The sequence below is a fragment of the Ranitomeya variabilis genome, chromosome 2 (genome assembly GCF_051348905.1).
Source record: "Ranitomeya variabilis isolate aRanVar5 chromosome 2, aRanVar5.hap1, whole genome shotgun sequence".
NCBI lineage: Eukaryota > Metazoa > Chordata > Amphibia > Anura > Dendrobatidae > Ranitomeya > Ranitomeya variabilis.
In genome coordinates this window covers 236,197,892-236,213,604 of record NC_135233.1, presented here as the reverse complement: position 1 = coordinate 236,213,604, position 15,713 = coordinate 236,197,892, and the positions used below count along the sequence as shown (strand labels likewise).

The following is a 15,713-nucleotide window of genomic DNA, read 5'->3' as shown; positions in this document are numbered from 1 at the left end:
TTGGTCGCTGATCACCCGCTGTCATCGCTGGATCGGCGTGTGTGACGCCGATCCAGCGATGTGTTCACTTGTAACCAGGGTAAATATCGGGTTACTAAGCGCAGGGCCGCGCTTAGTAACCCGATATTTACCCTGGTTACCATTGTAAAAGTTAAAAAAAAAACAGTACATACTCACATTCTGATGTCTGTCACGTCCCCCGGCGTCCACAGGGTTAAAACTGCTTTCGGCAGGAGCGCTGGAAATGCACGCGCTGCTGCCGAGAGCTTCCCTGCACTGACTGTCAGCGCCGGCCGTAAAGCAGAGCACAGCGGTGATGTCACCGCTGTTACTGCCGGCGCTGACACATTCAGTGCAGGGAAGCTCTCGGCAGCAGCGCGTGCATTACTAGCGCTCCTGCCGAAAGCAGTTTTAACCCTGTGGACGCCGGGGGATGTGACAGGTGACAGACATCAGAATGTGAGTATGTAGTGTTTTTTTTTTTTTTTACTTTTACAATGGTAACCAGGGTAAATATCGGGTTACTAAGCGCGGCCCTGCACTTAGTAACCCAATGTTTACCCTGGTTACCCGGGTGCTGCAGGGGGACTTCGGCATCGTTGAAGACAGTTTCAACGATGCCGAAGTCGTTCCCCTGATCGTTGGTCGCTGGAGAAAGCTGTCTGTGTGACAGCTCCCCAGCGACCACACAACGACTTACCAACGATCACGGCCAGGTCGTATCGCTGGTCGTGATCGTTGGTAAGTCGTTTAGTGTGACTCTAGCTTTAGCTTTAGTTACTCCCATACATTTTCTGTTGGATTCAAATCAGGTGATTGGTTTTTCAGATAAAGAAAATAAAAACTACTAGAATGGTTCAGCCAATTGAGAGTTTCCTTGGCTATGTGTTTAGGATCATTGTCTTACCGAAATGTCCACCCTCGTTTCATCTTCATTGTCCTGGTAGATGGCAGCAGATTTTTATCAATGTCTCGGTACATTTTTCCATTTATCCTGCCTTCAATGATCTGAAGTTTGCCAGTGCTATGCTGGTAAAGAGCCCCACACCATGATGTTCCCACCTCCAAACTTCACTGTTGGTATGGTGTGATATGGTGTGCCTTTTGGCCTCCAAACATGGTGTGTATTATGGCATCCAAAGAGTTCAATTCTGGTCTCATCTGACCAGACTATATTCTCACAGTATTTTTACAGGCTTCTCTAAATGTTGTTGAGCAAACTTTGAATTAAATTTGATTTAAGGCTACGGAAACAAGTCCAGTAATGATCCATTCGAACTGATCCAGCAGAAATCAGTAAGGAAATAAGTTGTGCTGACAACATTTTAGTCCGATATTCACTAATTGATCTCTGGCAGATACTTTTTTTTTTCTTTTAACATTGGAGTCAATGGGCAACGGATCAGTTCATGTGGCATCCGTTGTCATCTATTTGTAACAGATCCAGCAAGAAAAAACCTTTTCTTGCCGGATGCATTAGAAATAGATGACAATGGATGCCGCATTAACTGATCCATTGCCCACTGACCTAATGCTAAAAGAAAAAAAAAACAGATGCGGCAGAGATCAGTTCGTGAATAACGGATTAACCCCTTAAGCCCCGAGGGTGGTTTGCACCTTAATGACCGGGCCAATTTTTACAATTCTGACCACTGTCCCTTTATGAGGTTATAACTCTGGAACGCTTCATCGGATCTTGGCGATTCTGACATTGTTTTCTCATGACATATTGTACTTCATGATAGTGGTAAAATTTATTCGATATAACTTGCATTTATTTGTGAACAAAACGGAAATTTGGCGAAAATTTTGAAAATTTCGCAATTTTTCAACTTTGAATTTTTATGCCCTTAAATAACAGAGATATGTCACACAAAATACTTAATAAGTAACATTTCCCACATGTCTACTTTACATCAGCACAATTTTGGAACCAAAATTTTTTTTTTAAAGGCCCCGTCTCACATAGCGAGATCGCTAGCGAGATCGCTGCTGAGTCACAAGTTTTGTGACGCAACAGCGACCTCCATAGCGATCTCGCTATGTGTGACACGTACCAGCGATCAGGCCCCTGCTGCGAGATCGCTGGTCGTGTCGGAATGGCCTGGACCTTTTTTTGGTCGTTGAGGCCCCGCTGACATTGCTGAATCGGTGTGTGTGACACCGATCCAGCGATGTCTTCACTGGTAACCAGGGTAAACATCGGGTTACTAAGCGCAGGGCCGCGCTTAGTAACCCGATGTTTACCCTGGTTACCAAAAAAAACAAACAGTACATACTCGCCTTTCGGTGTCCAGGTCCCTTGCCGTCTGCTTCCTGCTCTCACTGACTGCCGGCCGTACAGTGAGAAGTGAGAGCACAGCAGTGACGTCACCGCTGCGCTCTGCTCTCACTGTACGGCGGCTCAGTCAGAGCAGGAAGCAGACGGCAAGGGACCTGGACACCGAAAGGCGAGTATGTACTGTTTGTTTTTTTTGGTAACCAGGGTAAACATCGGGTTACTAAGCGCGGCCCTGCGCTTAGTAACCCGATGTTTACCCTGGTTACCCGGGTGCTGCAGGGGGACTTCGGCATCGTTGAAGACAGTTTCAACGATGCCGAAGTCGTTCCCCTGATCGTTGGTCGCTGGGGAGAGCGGTCTGTGTGACAGCTCCCCAGCGACCACACAGCGACTTACCAACGATCACGGCCAGGTCGTATCGCTGGTCGTGATCGTTGGTAAATCGCTTAGTGAGACGGGGCCTTAAGTCCCAGGTCACCTTGACGGGATAGTACGTCATATGGGATTAAGGGGTTAAAAATTTGTGTCAGCACAACTTTTTTCCTAACAGAATTCTGCTGGACCTGCTCTAACGTATCATTACTGGACATGTGAACATAGCCTACCATGCTTTTTTTTTCAGCAATGGAGTCTTGCGTGGTGAGCGTGCATACAGGCCATGGAGGTTGAGTGCATTCCTTATAGTTTTCATTGAAACAATTGTACCTGCTGATTCCAAGTCTTTCTGTGGCTCTCCATAGGTGATCCTTAGCTTTTGGAGAATTCTTCTGATAATTATTTTCATTCTTCTTTCTGAAATCTTGCGGGAAGCATCTGGTTGTGGACGGTTTATGGTGAAATGATGTTCTCTCCACTTCCGGATAATGGCCCCAGCAGTGCTCACGGGAACCTTCAGTAGTTTGGAAGTTCTTCTGTAACCAATGTCATCAGTATGTTTTGTAATAATAAGGTTGTGGTGGTCTTGAGACAGCTCACTGGTTTTACCCATCATGAGAGGTTTCCTGTGTGCCACCATGATTAAGACCAGGGTGTTGAAACTCGTCGGTTGGTAGCTCTCTGGTATCCATATGTTTTCCGCATTATGCCTGTTTTTTTCATTTTTTTCTATTAAAGACTAAGTTTTATATTTTTCTTTGCTAGAGTACCTTTTCTTTTTTTTCTTCAATCTTTGGTAATGAGTGACATGTTCAATACTTACCATATTTCACCTGCTGTATGTACACAGTGACTGCGCCAGCAGAATAGTGAGTGCAGCTTTGGAGAATAATACAGGATGTAACTCGGGATCAGTACAGGATAAATAATGTAATGTATGTACATAGTGACTGTGCCAGCAGAATAGTGAGTGCAGCTCTGGAGTATAATACAAGATGTAATTCAGGATCAGTAATGTAATGTATGTACACAGTGACTGCACCAGCAGAATAGTGAGTGCAGCTCTGGAGTATAATACAGGATGTAACTCGGGATCAGTATAGGATAAATAATGTAATGTATGTACATAGTGACTGCACCAGCAGAATAGTGAGTGCAGCTCTGGAGTATAATACAGGATGTAACTCAGGATCAGTAGAGCATGTAAAAAACTAATAAGTACAAAAGGGAAATCAACAACGTGTGACATAAATTCCCCTTAAAATCTATAAACTTTAATCGAATATCTTAAAAATACCATTTCCCAGTGAAAACAGAAAAACTAAAAAAATGGGATACAGAGATACACCTACCCTAGTAGATGGCCCTCCACTATCCTGCTGTCCCTGCCTAGCAGTGGAGGTTGGCACCCTGATAGAGTATTTGGCGCCCCCACTCCGCGGCGGCTGTAACCTGCTGGCCCTGTTAAATACCTATCCAGCTATAGGTGAGAAAACAATGAGCGGTTTAAAGATATGAAGAAAGCAGGAGTAGAAAAACTAAGGTGCACACTAGGTATAAGCAATGTCAACCTCCTTTTATGAGAGCCCACTAGAAGCAGTGTTCTGGGGACATATAGCCAATTGGGCTATTTGAAATATTGATATAATCGTCCTCAGTACGGTTCTAAAAACAAAAGATAAGACATACAAACTTTGTGCATAACTAGTGGGAAAAAGAAGATAATCATCTTTTCATTTTAAGGACAATAGGAGGAAAAACATAAAATGTAAATGACCTGGTTCAGTCCAGACAATAGACTGTGCATACCCACACCATCTAGCAAAGGTTACACATAATTTCTGATGACTGAAAAAGAGGGGGTGTATAAACACTATTGCATAAGTACCTACAGTCAAACAGAACACACTATAGGTGCCAATAAACGAACTTAGCAGGTGACAATAAATTACACCTGACGCACAGTATAGCGGACTATGGACATAGATGATTAAAGAAAACAGCCAAAAGCAAAAAGATGGGAAGTGTTCCACAAAAATCAGAGCACTTAGCTGTAAGTAGAACGCCCCGACGCGTTTCCCCGTTAAACGGTTCCTCAGGGGGCAGAAACGGATGCAATGAACCGGAGGTCAAAGATGTGGGTGTCCTGATGACGGGACAGACCTGACTGAATCCCTGGGGAGGGGACCTATATGGTAGAAATAACGCCCCGCTGACCAATCAGCAGGATATTAAAAGTCCCACCTCTCCCCAGATTTCCGGAAAACACCAGGTATGATACAGCCCAGAGATATGGCCAAATGATATATGTAAGCCAATAAGAACATGTCCATATAGACAGGGAACTCCCACCCCCAATAGTCAACGGATCATTAATAACAGAAATAAATAAATATCGCACCAGATACTGAGTCCCTGATGAGTTTCATGCCACATGGAGCACAGCGGGCGCCGCCATTAAACACGCACAGGCACTGGACAGCGCATGCGCACGATCCCAATGAAGGTCCAGGAAGGCGGCGTCTGTGCGCCAGTGCTGAAACACTAGAGCACAAACTAAAGCGCCGCCATCTTTGGTGTGTTAGATTCCTATGCGCATGCGTCCGGTCACAGTAATGTAATGCCGCCGGCAATGAATGGACCAGGAGGTGAGATAAAGACGGCCAGTGTGCATGAGTCGTCCGAAATTAACAAACCGGTGCGTGCGCTATCTGGACGCTATAAGGAGTGAAAACTCCGCTGGCAAAAGACAAACAAATGAAAGTGGCAAAAATAAAAAATAAAAATTGTAACGGGAGTATATGTGCGATAATAGCAATAGGGAGATAAATAAATACAATTAGATATTAGTCATAATTGACCACTACAGAAACACTGTAGAAACATGGTATGGCGGTACGAAATCCAATAACCTCAAAGAACATGCACCGTGGGTCAGGCGCAGTAAATAGCATCTATGAACGTAAAACAAGTGTCAGGAATATGCTGTCCTACAGAAAACAGGAATAAGTAAGGGATTCATTCAGGCCTTTCGGTGACATCGATTGCATCCGGAATATCCATTCCGCCTCACGTCTGAGGAGGGCTTGATCAAAATTGCCTCCTCGAGTCCTGGGTTTTAACAATTCAATCATGCACAGAGTGATCCCTTTCAGGGTACCACCATGTGCCTGATTAATATGTCGGGCAAGCGGGGTATCCCTGTTGTGCCTGATGTCACCGAGATGTTCTCCAAATCTCGTTCTCAACTCCCTTTTAGTTTTACCGATATAGTCCAGGGGACAGGAACAAGTGATCTTATATACTACACCCATGGATTTACAATTGCCAAAATCCCTAATGTCAAACCGTCTGCCATTAGCCGCACTAATGAAGTATTTAGTCTGTGTAACATACTGGCATCTAGAACAGTTTCCACATTTAAAGAAGCCTACTGGTCTCCTTTCAAGCCACGTGCCCGGTGTCTGCGGTCTTTGATAAAGGCTATGCACCAAGCGGTCCCCAATTGATCTCCCCCTTCTATATGTAATGCTAGGTGTAGCAGGAATAAAATCCTTCAGATGAGGGTCAGCTAGGAGTACACCCCAGTGTTTTCTGATAATCTGGTAGATTTTATCAGACTGGTTGTCAAAGGTCCCTATCAGTCTGACCAGATCTGAAGTCTCCCCAGGTTTTTCCCGAGTTCTCAATAGGGTAGACCTATCACTATCAAGTGCTTCCTTATAGGATTTGAGGAGAACTTCAGAGGGATATCCTCTCTCTCTGAATCTACGGTGTAGCTCACCAGCTTGATTTTTAAATGTATCTACCTCGGAGCAGTTCCTGCGAATATGCAGAAACTGCCCCTTGGGTATGCCGCGCTTAAGGGGGGTCGGGTGATGACTGTGCCACTGTAGGAGGCTATTTGTTGAGGTAGGCTTGCGATAGGTGTTGGTACTAATGCCCCCATTCTTGTTTTTCGAGATAGTGAGGTCCAAGAAAGCGATGGTGTGTTCATGATGTTCAGACGTGAATCTCATACCGATGTTATTATTGTTAATCTCTCTCACAAATCTCTCAAACTCGGCCCCTGGGCCAGACCAAAGAACGAAAATACCGTCAATGTATCTGGCCCAGAGGCCAATGTAGGGCTGCCACCACCTCTCCTCATCCGGAAAGATAAATGTTTCCTCCCACCAGCCCAGGAACAAGTTGGCGTACGTGGGGGCACAGGGGCTCCCCATCGCTGTGCCCCTGAGCTGGTGGAAGTACTTGCCATTGAAGATAAAAAAATTCCGGGTAAGGGTAAAGAGGAGAAGCTGCTGGACAAAATCGTTATGTTCAACACATTCAATGGCTCGTGTCCTCAAGAAATGGTCAACTGCCTTAGTGCCAATATCATGGGGGATGCTGCTATACAGCGCCTCCACGTCGATGGACGCTAGTATCATGTGAGGTTCCATAACAACATCCTCCAGCAGGCCCAAAAGGTGCAGGGTATCCCTCACATATGAGGGAAGTGATAAAACAAAAGGCCTGAGGATTTGGTCTACATAGATGCCAATATTCTGAGATATTGAGTCAATCCCTGCTACAATCGGGCGACCTTTTAATGGATCCAAGCCCTTATGCACTTTTGGAAGGGCATAAAAGGTAGGTACACTAGGGAAAGTAGGAGCAAGGAAGGAGTATTCATTTTTGGATATCAATCTCTTATCCATAGCTTGATCCAAAATAGCCATAAGCTCATCAGAGTAATCTTTTGTGGGATCCCCAGATAAAATTTCGTAAGTTTGATGGTCACTAAGGAGCAAACCACACATCTGAAGGTATTTTGAATGATCTAAGATGACAATGTTTCCACCTTTATCAGATGCTTTAAAGATAAGATTGGTATTTTTTTCCAAGCTTTTAAAGGCGATAGACTCTTTTACTGGTAGATTATGATCCCTACACAAATGGCTATTGGAGATTTTGCACAGATCAGCTTCAACGAGTTTAACAAAAATGTCCACACTCGTAAGATCACTAATAGGTGGCATTCTCTTGCTCCTCTTCCTCAGGGATGTGAAGGGTCCTTCCCCCCTTCCCCTCTCATTTTCGTGTAAAAGACCTACCAGGGCATTATATCCATCAAGGTCCTCCTCATTCAGGCCCAACTCCCTGCATTTCTCCAGATCGTTTTTTTGGAAAAACAGTTTCCATTTGAGGTTTCGGCCAAAGAGATTGACATCCTTGACCCAATTAAAACAATTATAAGTATTTGTAGGGACAAAGTTCAAACCCCTTCGTAGGACAGCATATTCCTCCCTCGTAAATGAAAATGAAGTCAAATTAATAATCTGACCCTGTGCTATTGGGGTCGTCTCCTCAGATCGTATTTCGCTGAGGGTCTGTTGTCTAAAAAAGACGGTGTTCCAAAAGATGAGGAAGAGGACGCCTGGTGTGTAGAACCAGAACCGCCCAAAGGTCCCCTTGCACCTCTTCCCCTTCCGCCCCTTCCCCTCTGTCTGTATTGATTCTTGTTTGGCCGCCATTTGTGAAAAGGGGGGACCCCTTGTTCTGACCGTTCTGTGTCGGACGTATCAATATCAGAAGAGGAGATATCAACAGTATTCTGAGACTGATAATCGTAGGCCTTATTGTCCTTAAATTCGTTTAAATCTCTAGAGAACTGTGAGTGTTTCCTCTCTTTAAGCCTATTCTGAAATTTTTCCAAAGATGTTTGTAGAAAATTTTCCCTTCTGGTATACTCAGGGTCTGATTTTTGTTTTTGGACCTGTTCAATTAATGAGTTCAATTTGCTACTAGATTCCTCAAAAAGTCTATTCTCCTCCGCAAGTATAATCTGCATGAAACGAATAGAGGAGTCAATCGACTCCTTTGTCCAGGCTGCCAACACGGAGGGGTTAGTGGTGCGAGGGGAGGGTCTGATTGGAATACGCAATCCCTTGGGCACAATCTTGTTCTTAATATAATTTTCCAGCCCCTTTATCTCCCACCATGATCTAATATTATCTTTGTAGCACAGAAAAATATCTTTGAAGAGGTTCTGGAGGGAGGGATTAGCTGTATTCAGAGGGGACGCATTACCAATAGAAAAAACTATATCTGCATCCTGTGCCCACACGTTGGTGTCAATTGGACCTGAGAGGAATCCCGCCATACCATAAATTCAGTAGAGCATGTAAAAAACTAATAAGTACAAAAGGGAAATCAACAACGTGTGACATAAATTCCCCCTTAAAATCTATAAACTTTAATCGAATATCTTAAAAATACCATTTCCCAGTGAAAACAGAAAAACTAAAAAAATGGGATACAGAGATACTAGGTGCACCTACCCTAGTATCAGGGATACCCCGCTTGCCCGACATATTAATCAGGCACATGGTGGTACCCTGAAAGGGATCACTCTGTGCATGATTGAATTGTTAAAACCCAGGACTCGAGGAGGCAATTTTGATCAAGCCCTCCTCAGACGTGAGGCGGAATGGATATTCCGGATGCAATCGATGTCACCGAAAGGCCTGAATGAATCCCTTACTTATTCCTGTTTTCTGTAGGACAGCATATTCCTGACACTTGTTTTACGTTCATAGATGCTATTTACTGCGCCTGACCCACGGTGCATGTTCTTTGAGGTTATTGGATTTCGTACCGCCATACCATGTTTCTACAGTGTTTCTGTAGTGGTCAATTATGACTAATATCTAATTGTATTTATTTATCTCCCTATTGCTATTATCGCACATATACTCCCGTTACAATTTTTATTTTTTATTTTTGCCACTTTCATTTGTTTGTCTTTTGCCAGCGGAGTTTTCACTCCTTATAGCGTCCAGATAGCGCACGCACCGGTTTGTTAATTTCGGACGACTCATGCACACTGGCCGTCTTTATCTCACCTCCTGGTCCATTCATTGCCGGCGGCATTACATTACTGTGACCGGACGCATGCGCATAGGAATCTAACACACCAAAGATGGCGGCGCTTTAGTTTGTGCTCTAGTGTTTCAGCACTGGCGCACAGACGCCGCCTTCCTGGACCTTCATTGGGATCGTGCGCATGCGCTGTCCAGTGCCTGTGCGTGTTTAATGGCGGCGCCCGCTGTGCTCCATGTGGCATGAAACTCATCAGGGACTCAGTATCTGGTGCGATATTTATTTATTTCTGTTATTAATGATCCGTTGACTATTGGGGGTGGGAGTTCCCTGTCTATATGGACATGTTCTTATTGGCTTACATATATCATTTGGCCATATCTCTGGGCTGTATCATACCTGGTGTTTTCCGGAAATCTGGGGAGAGGTGGGACTTTTAATATCCTGCTGATTGGTCAGCGGGGCGTTATTTCTACCATATAGGTCCCCTCCCCAGGGATTCAGTCAGGTCTGTCCCGTCATCAGGACACCCACATCTTTGACCTCCGGTTCATTGCATCCGTTTCTGCCCCCTGAGGAACCGTTTAACGGGGAAACGCGTCGGGGCGTTCTACTTACAGCTAAGTGCTCTGATTTTTGTGGAACACTTCCCATCTTTTTGCTTTTGGCTGTTTTCTTTAATCATCTATGTCCATAGTCCGCTATACTGTGCGTCAGGTGTAATTTATTGTCACCTGCTAAGTTCGTTTATTGGCACCTATAGTGTGTTCTGTTTGACTGTAGGTACTTATGCAATAGTGTTTATACACCCCCTCTTTTTCAGTCATCAGAAATTATGTGTAACCTTTGCTAGATGGTGTGGGTATGCACAGTCTATTGTCTGGACTGAACCAGGTCATTTACATTTTATGTTTTTCCTCCTATTGTCCTTAAAATGAAAAGATGATTATCTTCTTTTTCCCACTAGTTATGCACAAAGTTTGTATGTCTTATCTTTTGTTTTTAGAACCGTACTGAGGACGATTATATCAATATTTCAAATAGCCCAATTGGCTATATGTCCCCAGAACACTGCTTCTAGTGGGCTCTCATAAAAGGAGGTTGACATTGCTTATACCTAGTGTGCACCTTAGTTTTTCTACTCCTGCTTTCTTCATATCTTTAAACCGCTCATTGTTTTCTCACCTATAGCTGGATAGGTATTTAACAGGGCCAGCAGGTTACAGCCGCCGCGGAGTGGGGGCGCCAAATACTCTATCAGGGTGCCAACCTCCACTGCTAGGCAGGGACAGCAGGATAGTGGAGGGCCATCTACTAGGGTAGGTGCACCTAGTATCTCTGTATCCCATTTTTTTAGTTTTTCTGTTTTCACTGGGAAATGGTATTTTTAAGATATTCGATTAAAGTTTATAGATTTTAAGGGGAATTTATGTCACACGTTGTAACTCAGGATCAGTAATGTAATGTATGTACACAGTGACTGCACCAGCAGAATAGTGAGTGCTGCTCTGGAGTAGAATACATGATGTAACTCAGGATCAGTAATGTAGTGTGTGTACACAGTGACTGCACCAGCAGAATAGTGAGTGCAGCTCTGGGGTATAATACAGGATGTAACTCAGGATCAGTAATGTATGTACACAGTGACTGCACCAGCAGAATAGTGAGTGCAGCTCTGGAGTATAATGCAGGATGGAACTCAGGATCAGTAGAGGATCAGTAATGTATGTACACAGTGACTGCACCAGCAGAATAGTGAGTGCAGCTCTGGAGTATAATACAGGATGTAACTCAGGATCAGTACAGGATCAGTAATGTAATGTATGTACACAGTGACTACACCAGCAGAATAGTGAGTGCAGCTCTGGAGTATAATACAGGATGTAACTCAGGATCAGTAGAGAATAAGTAATGTTATGTATGTACATAGTGTACAAAGTAAAGTGATAAAACACAGGGTGCTCATTTATAGTTTTTGTTGTGAAAAATATTTTACATTTTGAAGTAAACTAGGTGATGATTTTGACAACTATTACTATTTTTTGACTGAAGGATCCACTTCGGCGCCGAGTCTGATATTCATCCTACCGAGTATTTTCTACTTGAAAATTGTCCCCAGAGAGAAGGAGCCTCTGTCATCACGCCCAAAGATTCAGGTTTGCAGTCATGGTCTCTTCTTTCTACCAGTTTGACCCTTTCCCAAATCTTTTGTTATCCATCTTCCTGCATAGTGATGCTCCTCTTTGTTCACTTACATGTCCCCATTTTCCATTCACAGGCTGCCCTCTTTGCCTCCTTGGGTTTCGTCTTCATGATAATGAGTCTGACTTTCATAATCGTAGACTGGACAACAACAGGAAAAAGTAACATCGGGGGGCACTAGCACGTCCTTGGCTCCCTCTCCCATGATTAAGGACAATAGGTCAGACCTCCCTAACCTGTGTACAACACATGAGACTCTAGCTGCTAACACAGGAGTATTGGGAGTAACTGGCCGAGGGAAGAGCGGGGCTTGAAAATGAGACATTCTAGGCCATAAGTGAGCCCGTCCAAAACTGTGCTATGCCCCCCAGCTGCTGCAAGGCCTCACTACAATCACTTGACGCATTTGCTTCAGGTTTCTTCGTCTTGGTCATTGGAGGCCGTTTTCCTTGTCAACGGTTCTTGGGACATCCAGTCGTTTTGCTACGAATATTTACTCATGTCAAGTGCCTCTTCCCTGAACGCTACCAAAATGTCAATGAATCACAGTGTATCTACCTCACCATCCCCTGCCCAGCAGGGGGATCAGCGTGCTGCACTCAGGGGGTTAGGTAATCTCTCTAGGAGAGCACACTGCAGCAGCGGAGCATTACAACGTGCCATGTTGTACTGTATAGAGTGTATCTTCATTATGCAGCTTGACACAGACTCGCTGTGTTACCCCTTGATATAAAACTTTATTTCGGTATAGGGCCTCCAATCTACAGTTGCATACGCTCTTACCATGCTCTATACCGTGAAGAGTAACTGTTACATAGCCATCGTCGTATTTGCCGTGGCTATTGAAGCTGGTTCTTTACTAGATCACTGTGATCGGCCCAGGTCACAACAGTCTGTTTTGCTTCCCTCCGTCCTGATCACTGTGAATTGTGTGGGATCTCCCCTCTTCCTCGAATCGTCTGCCGTCACTGCGATGACCTTCCCGAGTCACACAATCCTGACATGTTACATGCTTGGAGAGCAGCTATACAAGGCATTCGTGAAGACCATGCAAAAAATATTTTAATAAATTTTTAAAACAAATAATTTGTACAGTTTTTTCTATTATCCTGTGATACAATGGCAGATGTGTAAAGGATAAGGCATTTCTGAGGGGTGCTTTTTACATTTCACAGTGGACTCCTGAATGGCAGGAACGGTGGAAAGTTTGCAGATTTCCAACTTTAAAAAGGACCCATGTAGATGAGCCATGAAACAACCACCGATCGGCAGTATGTTAGCTCATTAGCAGTCGTTTACTGTCCGACCAGAATCCTATGCCAATGGACTAAACATATATAAGATCCTTCTGTGTGCACAGAATTATCACTGGTTTGCTTGGAGCAATTTGCCGCCATGAACAATGAATAAGCATTTTGATTGTTCATTGATTGTTACAGATTTGATTACATGAGCCGATAATTGGCAAAAGATAATTCTAACTTCCGAATTATCAGCTTGCATTAAGTAAAGTGGTTGTCCTTGGGTGGCCATGCTTTCCTCTGCATTACTTAGGCCTGTTTCACACGTCAGTGGCTCCGGTACGTGTGGTGAGTTTTCTCACGTACCGGAGACACTGACTCACGTAGACACATTAAAATCAATGTGTCTCTGCACATGTCAGCGTGTTTTCACAGACCGTGTGTCCGTTTGAAAAACACGGAGACATGTCAGTGTTCGTGGGAGCGCACGGATCACACGGACACATTAAAGTCAATGGGTCCGTGTAAAACACGTACCGCACACGGATGCTGTCCATGTGCCTTCCGTGTGCCATGCAGGAGACAGCGCTACAGTAAGCGCTATCCCCCCAGCTTGTGGTGCTGAAGCCGCCATTCATTTCTTCTCTCCAGCAGCATTCGCTGGAGAGAAGGAATGAAAAATCTTTGTTTTTTTATTTTTTTTGTGGTTAAACTAAACTTCCCGGCAACCTCCCCCCTCCCACCCCCTGTGCGCCCGCCCGCTGGAAATAAAATACTCACCCAGCTCCCTCGTTGCTTCCTCTCAGCGCCGCAGCTTGTCCTGTATGAGCGGTCACGTGGTGCCGCTCATTACAGTGATGAATATGCGGCTCCACCTCCCATCGTGGTAAAAAACACAGCATGTTTATTAATTTTGCGGATTTTTTGCAGATTTCCCACTATATTATTGCATTGGGAACCTCTGGAAAAATCCGCAAAAAAACGCACCAAAAACACGGTAAAAACGCGAGAAAAACTCAAAAAATGCAACCGGATTTCTTGCAGAAAATGTCCGGTTTTGCTTAGGAAATTTCTGCAAGAAATCCTGAACGTGTGCACATAGCCTTACAATGTATAAGTGCTTCTGATAAACTGTGGTGTGGCAGGTGAAAAAGACGATCATGTGATCACTGAGAAGCATTTTCCTCTTGTAAATCTCCACAGAAGAGCCAAAGCACAGTAAATGCTGCGGTCTCCATAATTAGAGGGGAAGTCCACCTGCCAATTGTGTTTGGGTCCCAGCAACACGTATGTGCATTTGTGAGGTCATCAGCACTGCTCACCTCCCAATGCAAAAGTGAATTTCTTAATTCCCCCTCTTATGTCAAATTTTTTAAAAACAAATATAAATAAATATTTTCTGTATCTTAGGAGTACAGCCATGTCCTCCTCACTGCCCCGTGCCTGGTTGTTAAGGTTCCCACACATCGTCTCTCCTGCTTGTCGCCTACACAAATGTACCCTCAGTGTAGCAGAGAGTGCATGTTTTCAATGAGAAGAGAAAAAAAGACATTGTTGATAGACGTCTCTGACAGCAGCTTATGTCATGGGGGAACAAAAGACTATATGCTTAAGTTTCAATATGGACAATCCTTTTGGCGAGAGGCCATTATACATATAAGATGGTCATTCTGTTCCACGCAATCCATGGAATTGGAGCAACTGACTGTAGCAGGAGTTTCCCCATTCGACCTTGTCTGTAGTAGGACAAAACTATTACTAAACCCCACCTCCCTGGCTATGTGGTGGGGTTTAGCTTTCGGGGTTTAGCTTATTTATGTCCCAGACAAAATTTAAATTCATCAGCAGTTATAATTAACAAAAAAACAAAAGTCTGGTTTGACATCAAAAAACAAAATGATCCCATCCATCAGTGGGCGAAGGGCAAATACAAAAATCAATCATCCTCCTGTAGTTTTCCTCTTGCTTTCACTAATTTCCCCTTCAAGATATAAAAAAAATATATATATCCTCAGCAACCAGCTGGTATAGTAGGGGAAAATTTGTCTGCAGTAGCCATGTCTTGAGCAAAAGGACCCACATGGGCAAAATCAGATGCCTATACAAAGCACCACTCCAGCAGGTTTTTTTTTAACTGCTGGAGTGGTGCTTTAAGCGAAAGCCCCCTGCCCCAGTCATATACTCACCCTTTGGTGTCTTTACCGTTTTTCGGCCACACTCTGGTCCCGTGGTGCCATCTTGTCAGTGCAGCTTCTGACTGGCCGGTAGTCAGAAGCTACATCACAAGCTCTCAATGCAAGTCTATGAGAGCCAGTATGAGGCCAGAACGCGGTTTCCAGACACTTACACTGTGACCTCCGTCTAACTCAGTGAAACACTGGAGCAGCCGGCAAGTCACAAACTGCAGGAGACAGACTGGAGCGGCGGCGAAAACAGATGAAAACACAGGAAGGTGAGTATCACACAAGGGGCAGAAGACTTGGATTTTAAGCACCACTCCAGCAGTGAAATAAAAAAAAAAAACCGCTGGAGTGTTGCTTCAACTTAAGGTGTGCTCTTTTTCTCAACTCAGGGTACACATAGGTATCAAGCGTTCAATTATCACCTGCACAATATTTGATATAGTGGGGGATGGAAAATCTTCATCGGTAGTATAATATATCGTCCCTGCCCCCAGCACCTCACCAGTCTGTATATCCTGGCTGAACTCACTGGTGGTTTTTTCTGCTTCCGTTTGCTCGTATCTATGT

General features: G+C 44.2%; 1 protein-coding gene across 5 annotated transcripts in view; it reads left to right on the top strand.

Annotated features, from left to right (window-relative positions):
- SLC38A5 (solute carrier family 38 member 5) overlaps nucleotides 1–12,808 on the top strand; it is a 103,193-nt gene extending 90,385 nt beyond the window's left edge. For all 5 annotated transcript variants that reach the window (XM_077284114.1, XM_077284112.1, XM_077284111.1 and 2 more), the window contains 2 exons: nucleotides 11,573–11,676; nucleotides 11,799–12,808. In XM_077284114.1, coding sequence (XP_077140229.1) covers nucleotides 11,573–11,676; nucleotides 11,799–11,903 — 209 coding nt within the window. In that variant the 3' untranslated portion in view covers nucleotides 11,904–12,808. The remainder of the gene's footprint in view (nucleotides 1–11,572; nucleotides 11,677–11,798) is intronic.
- Nucleotides 12,809–15,713: the final 2,905 nt, after the last annotated feature.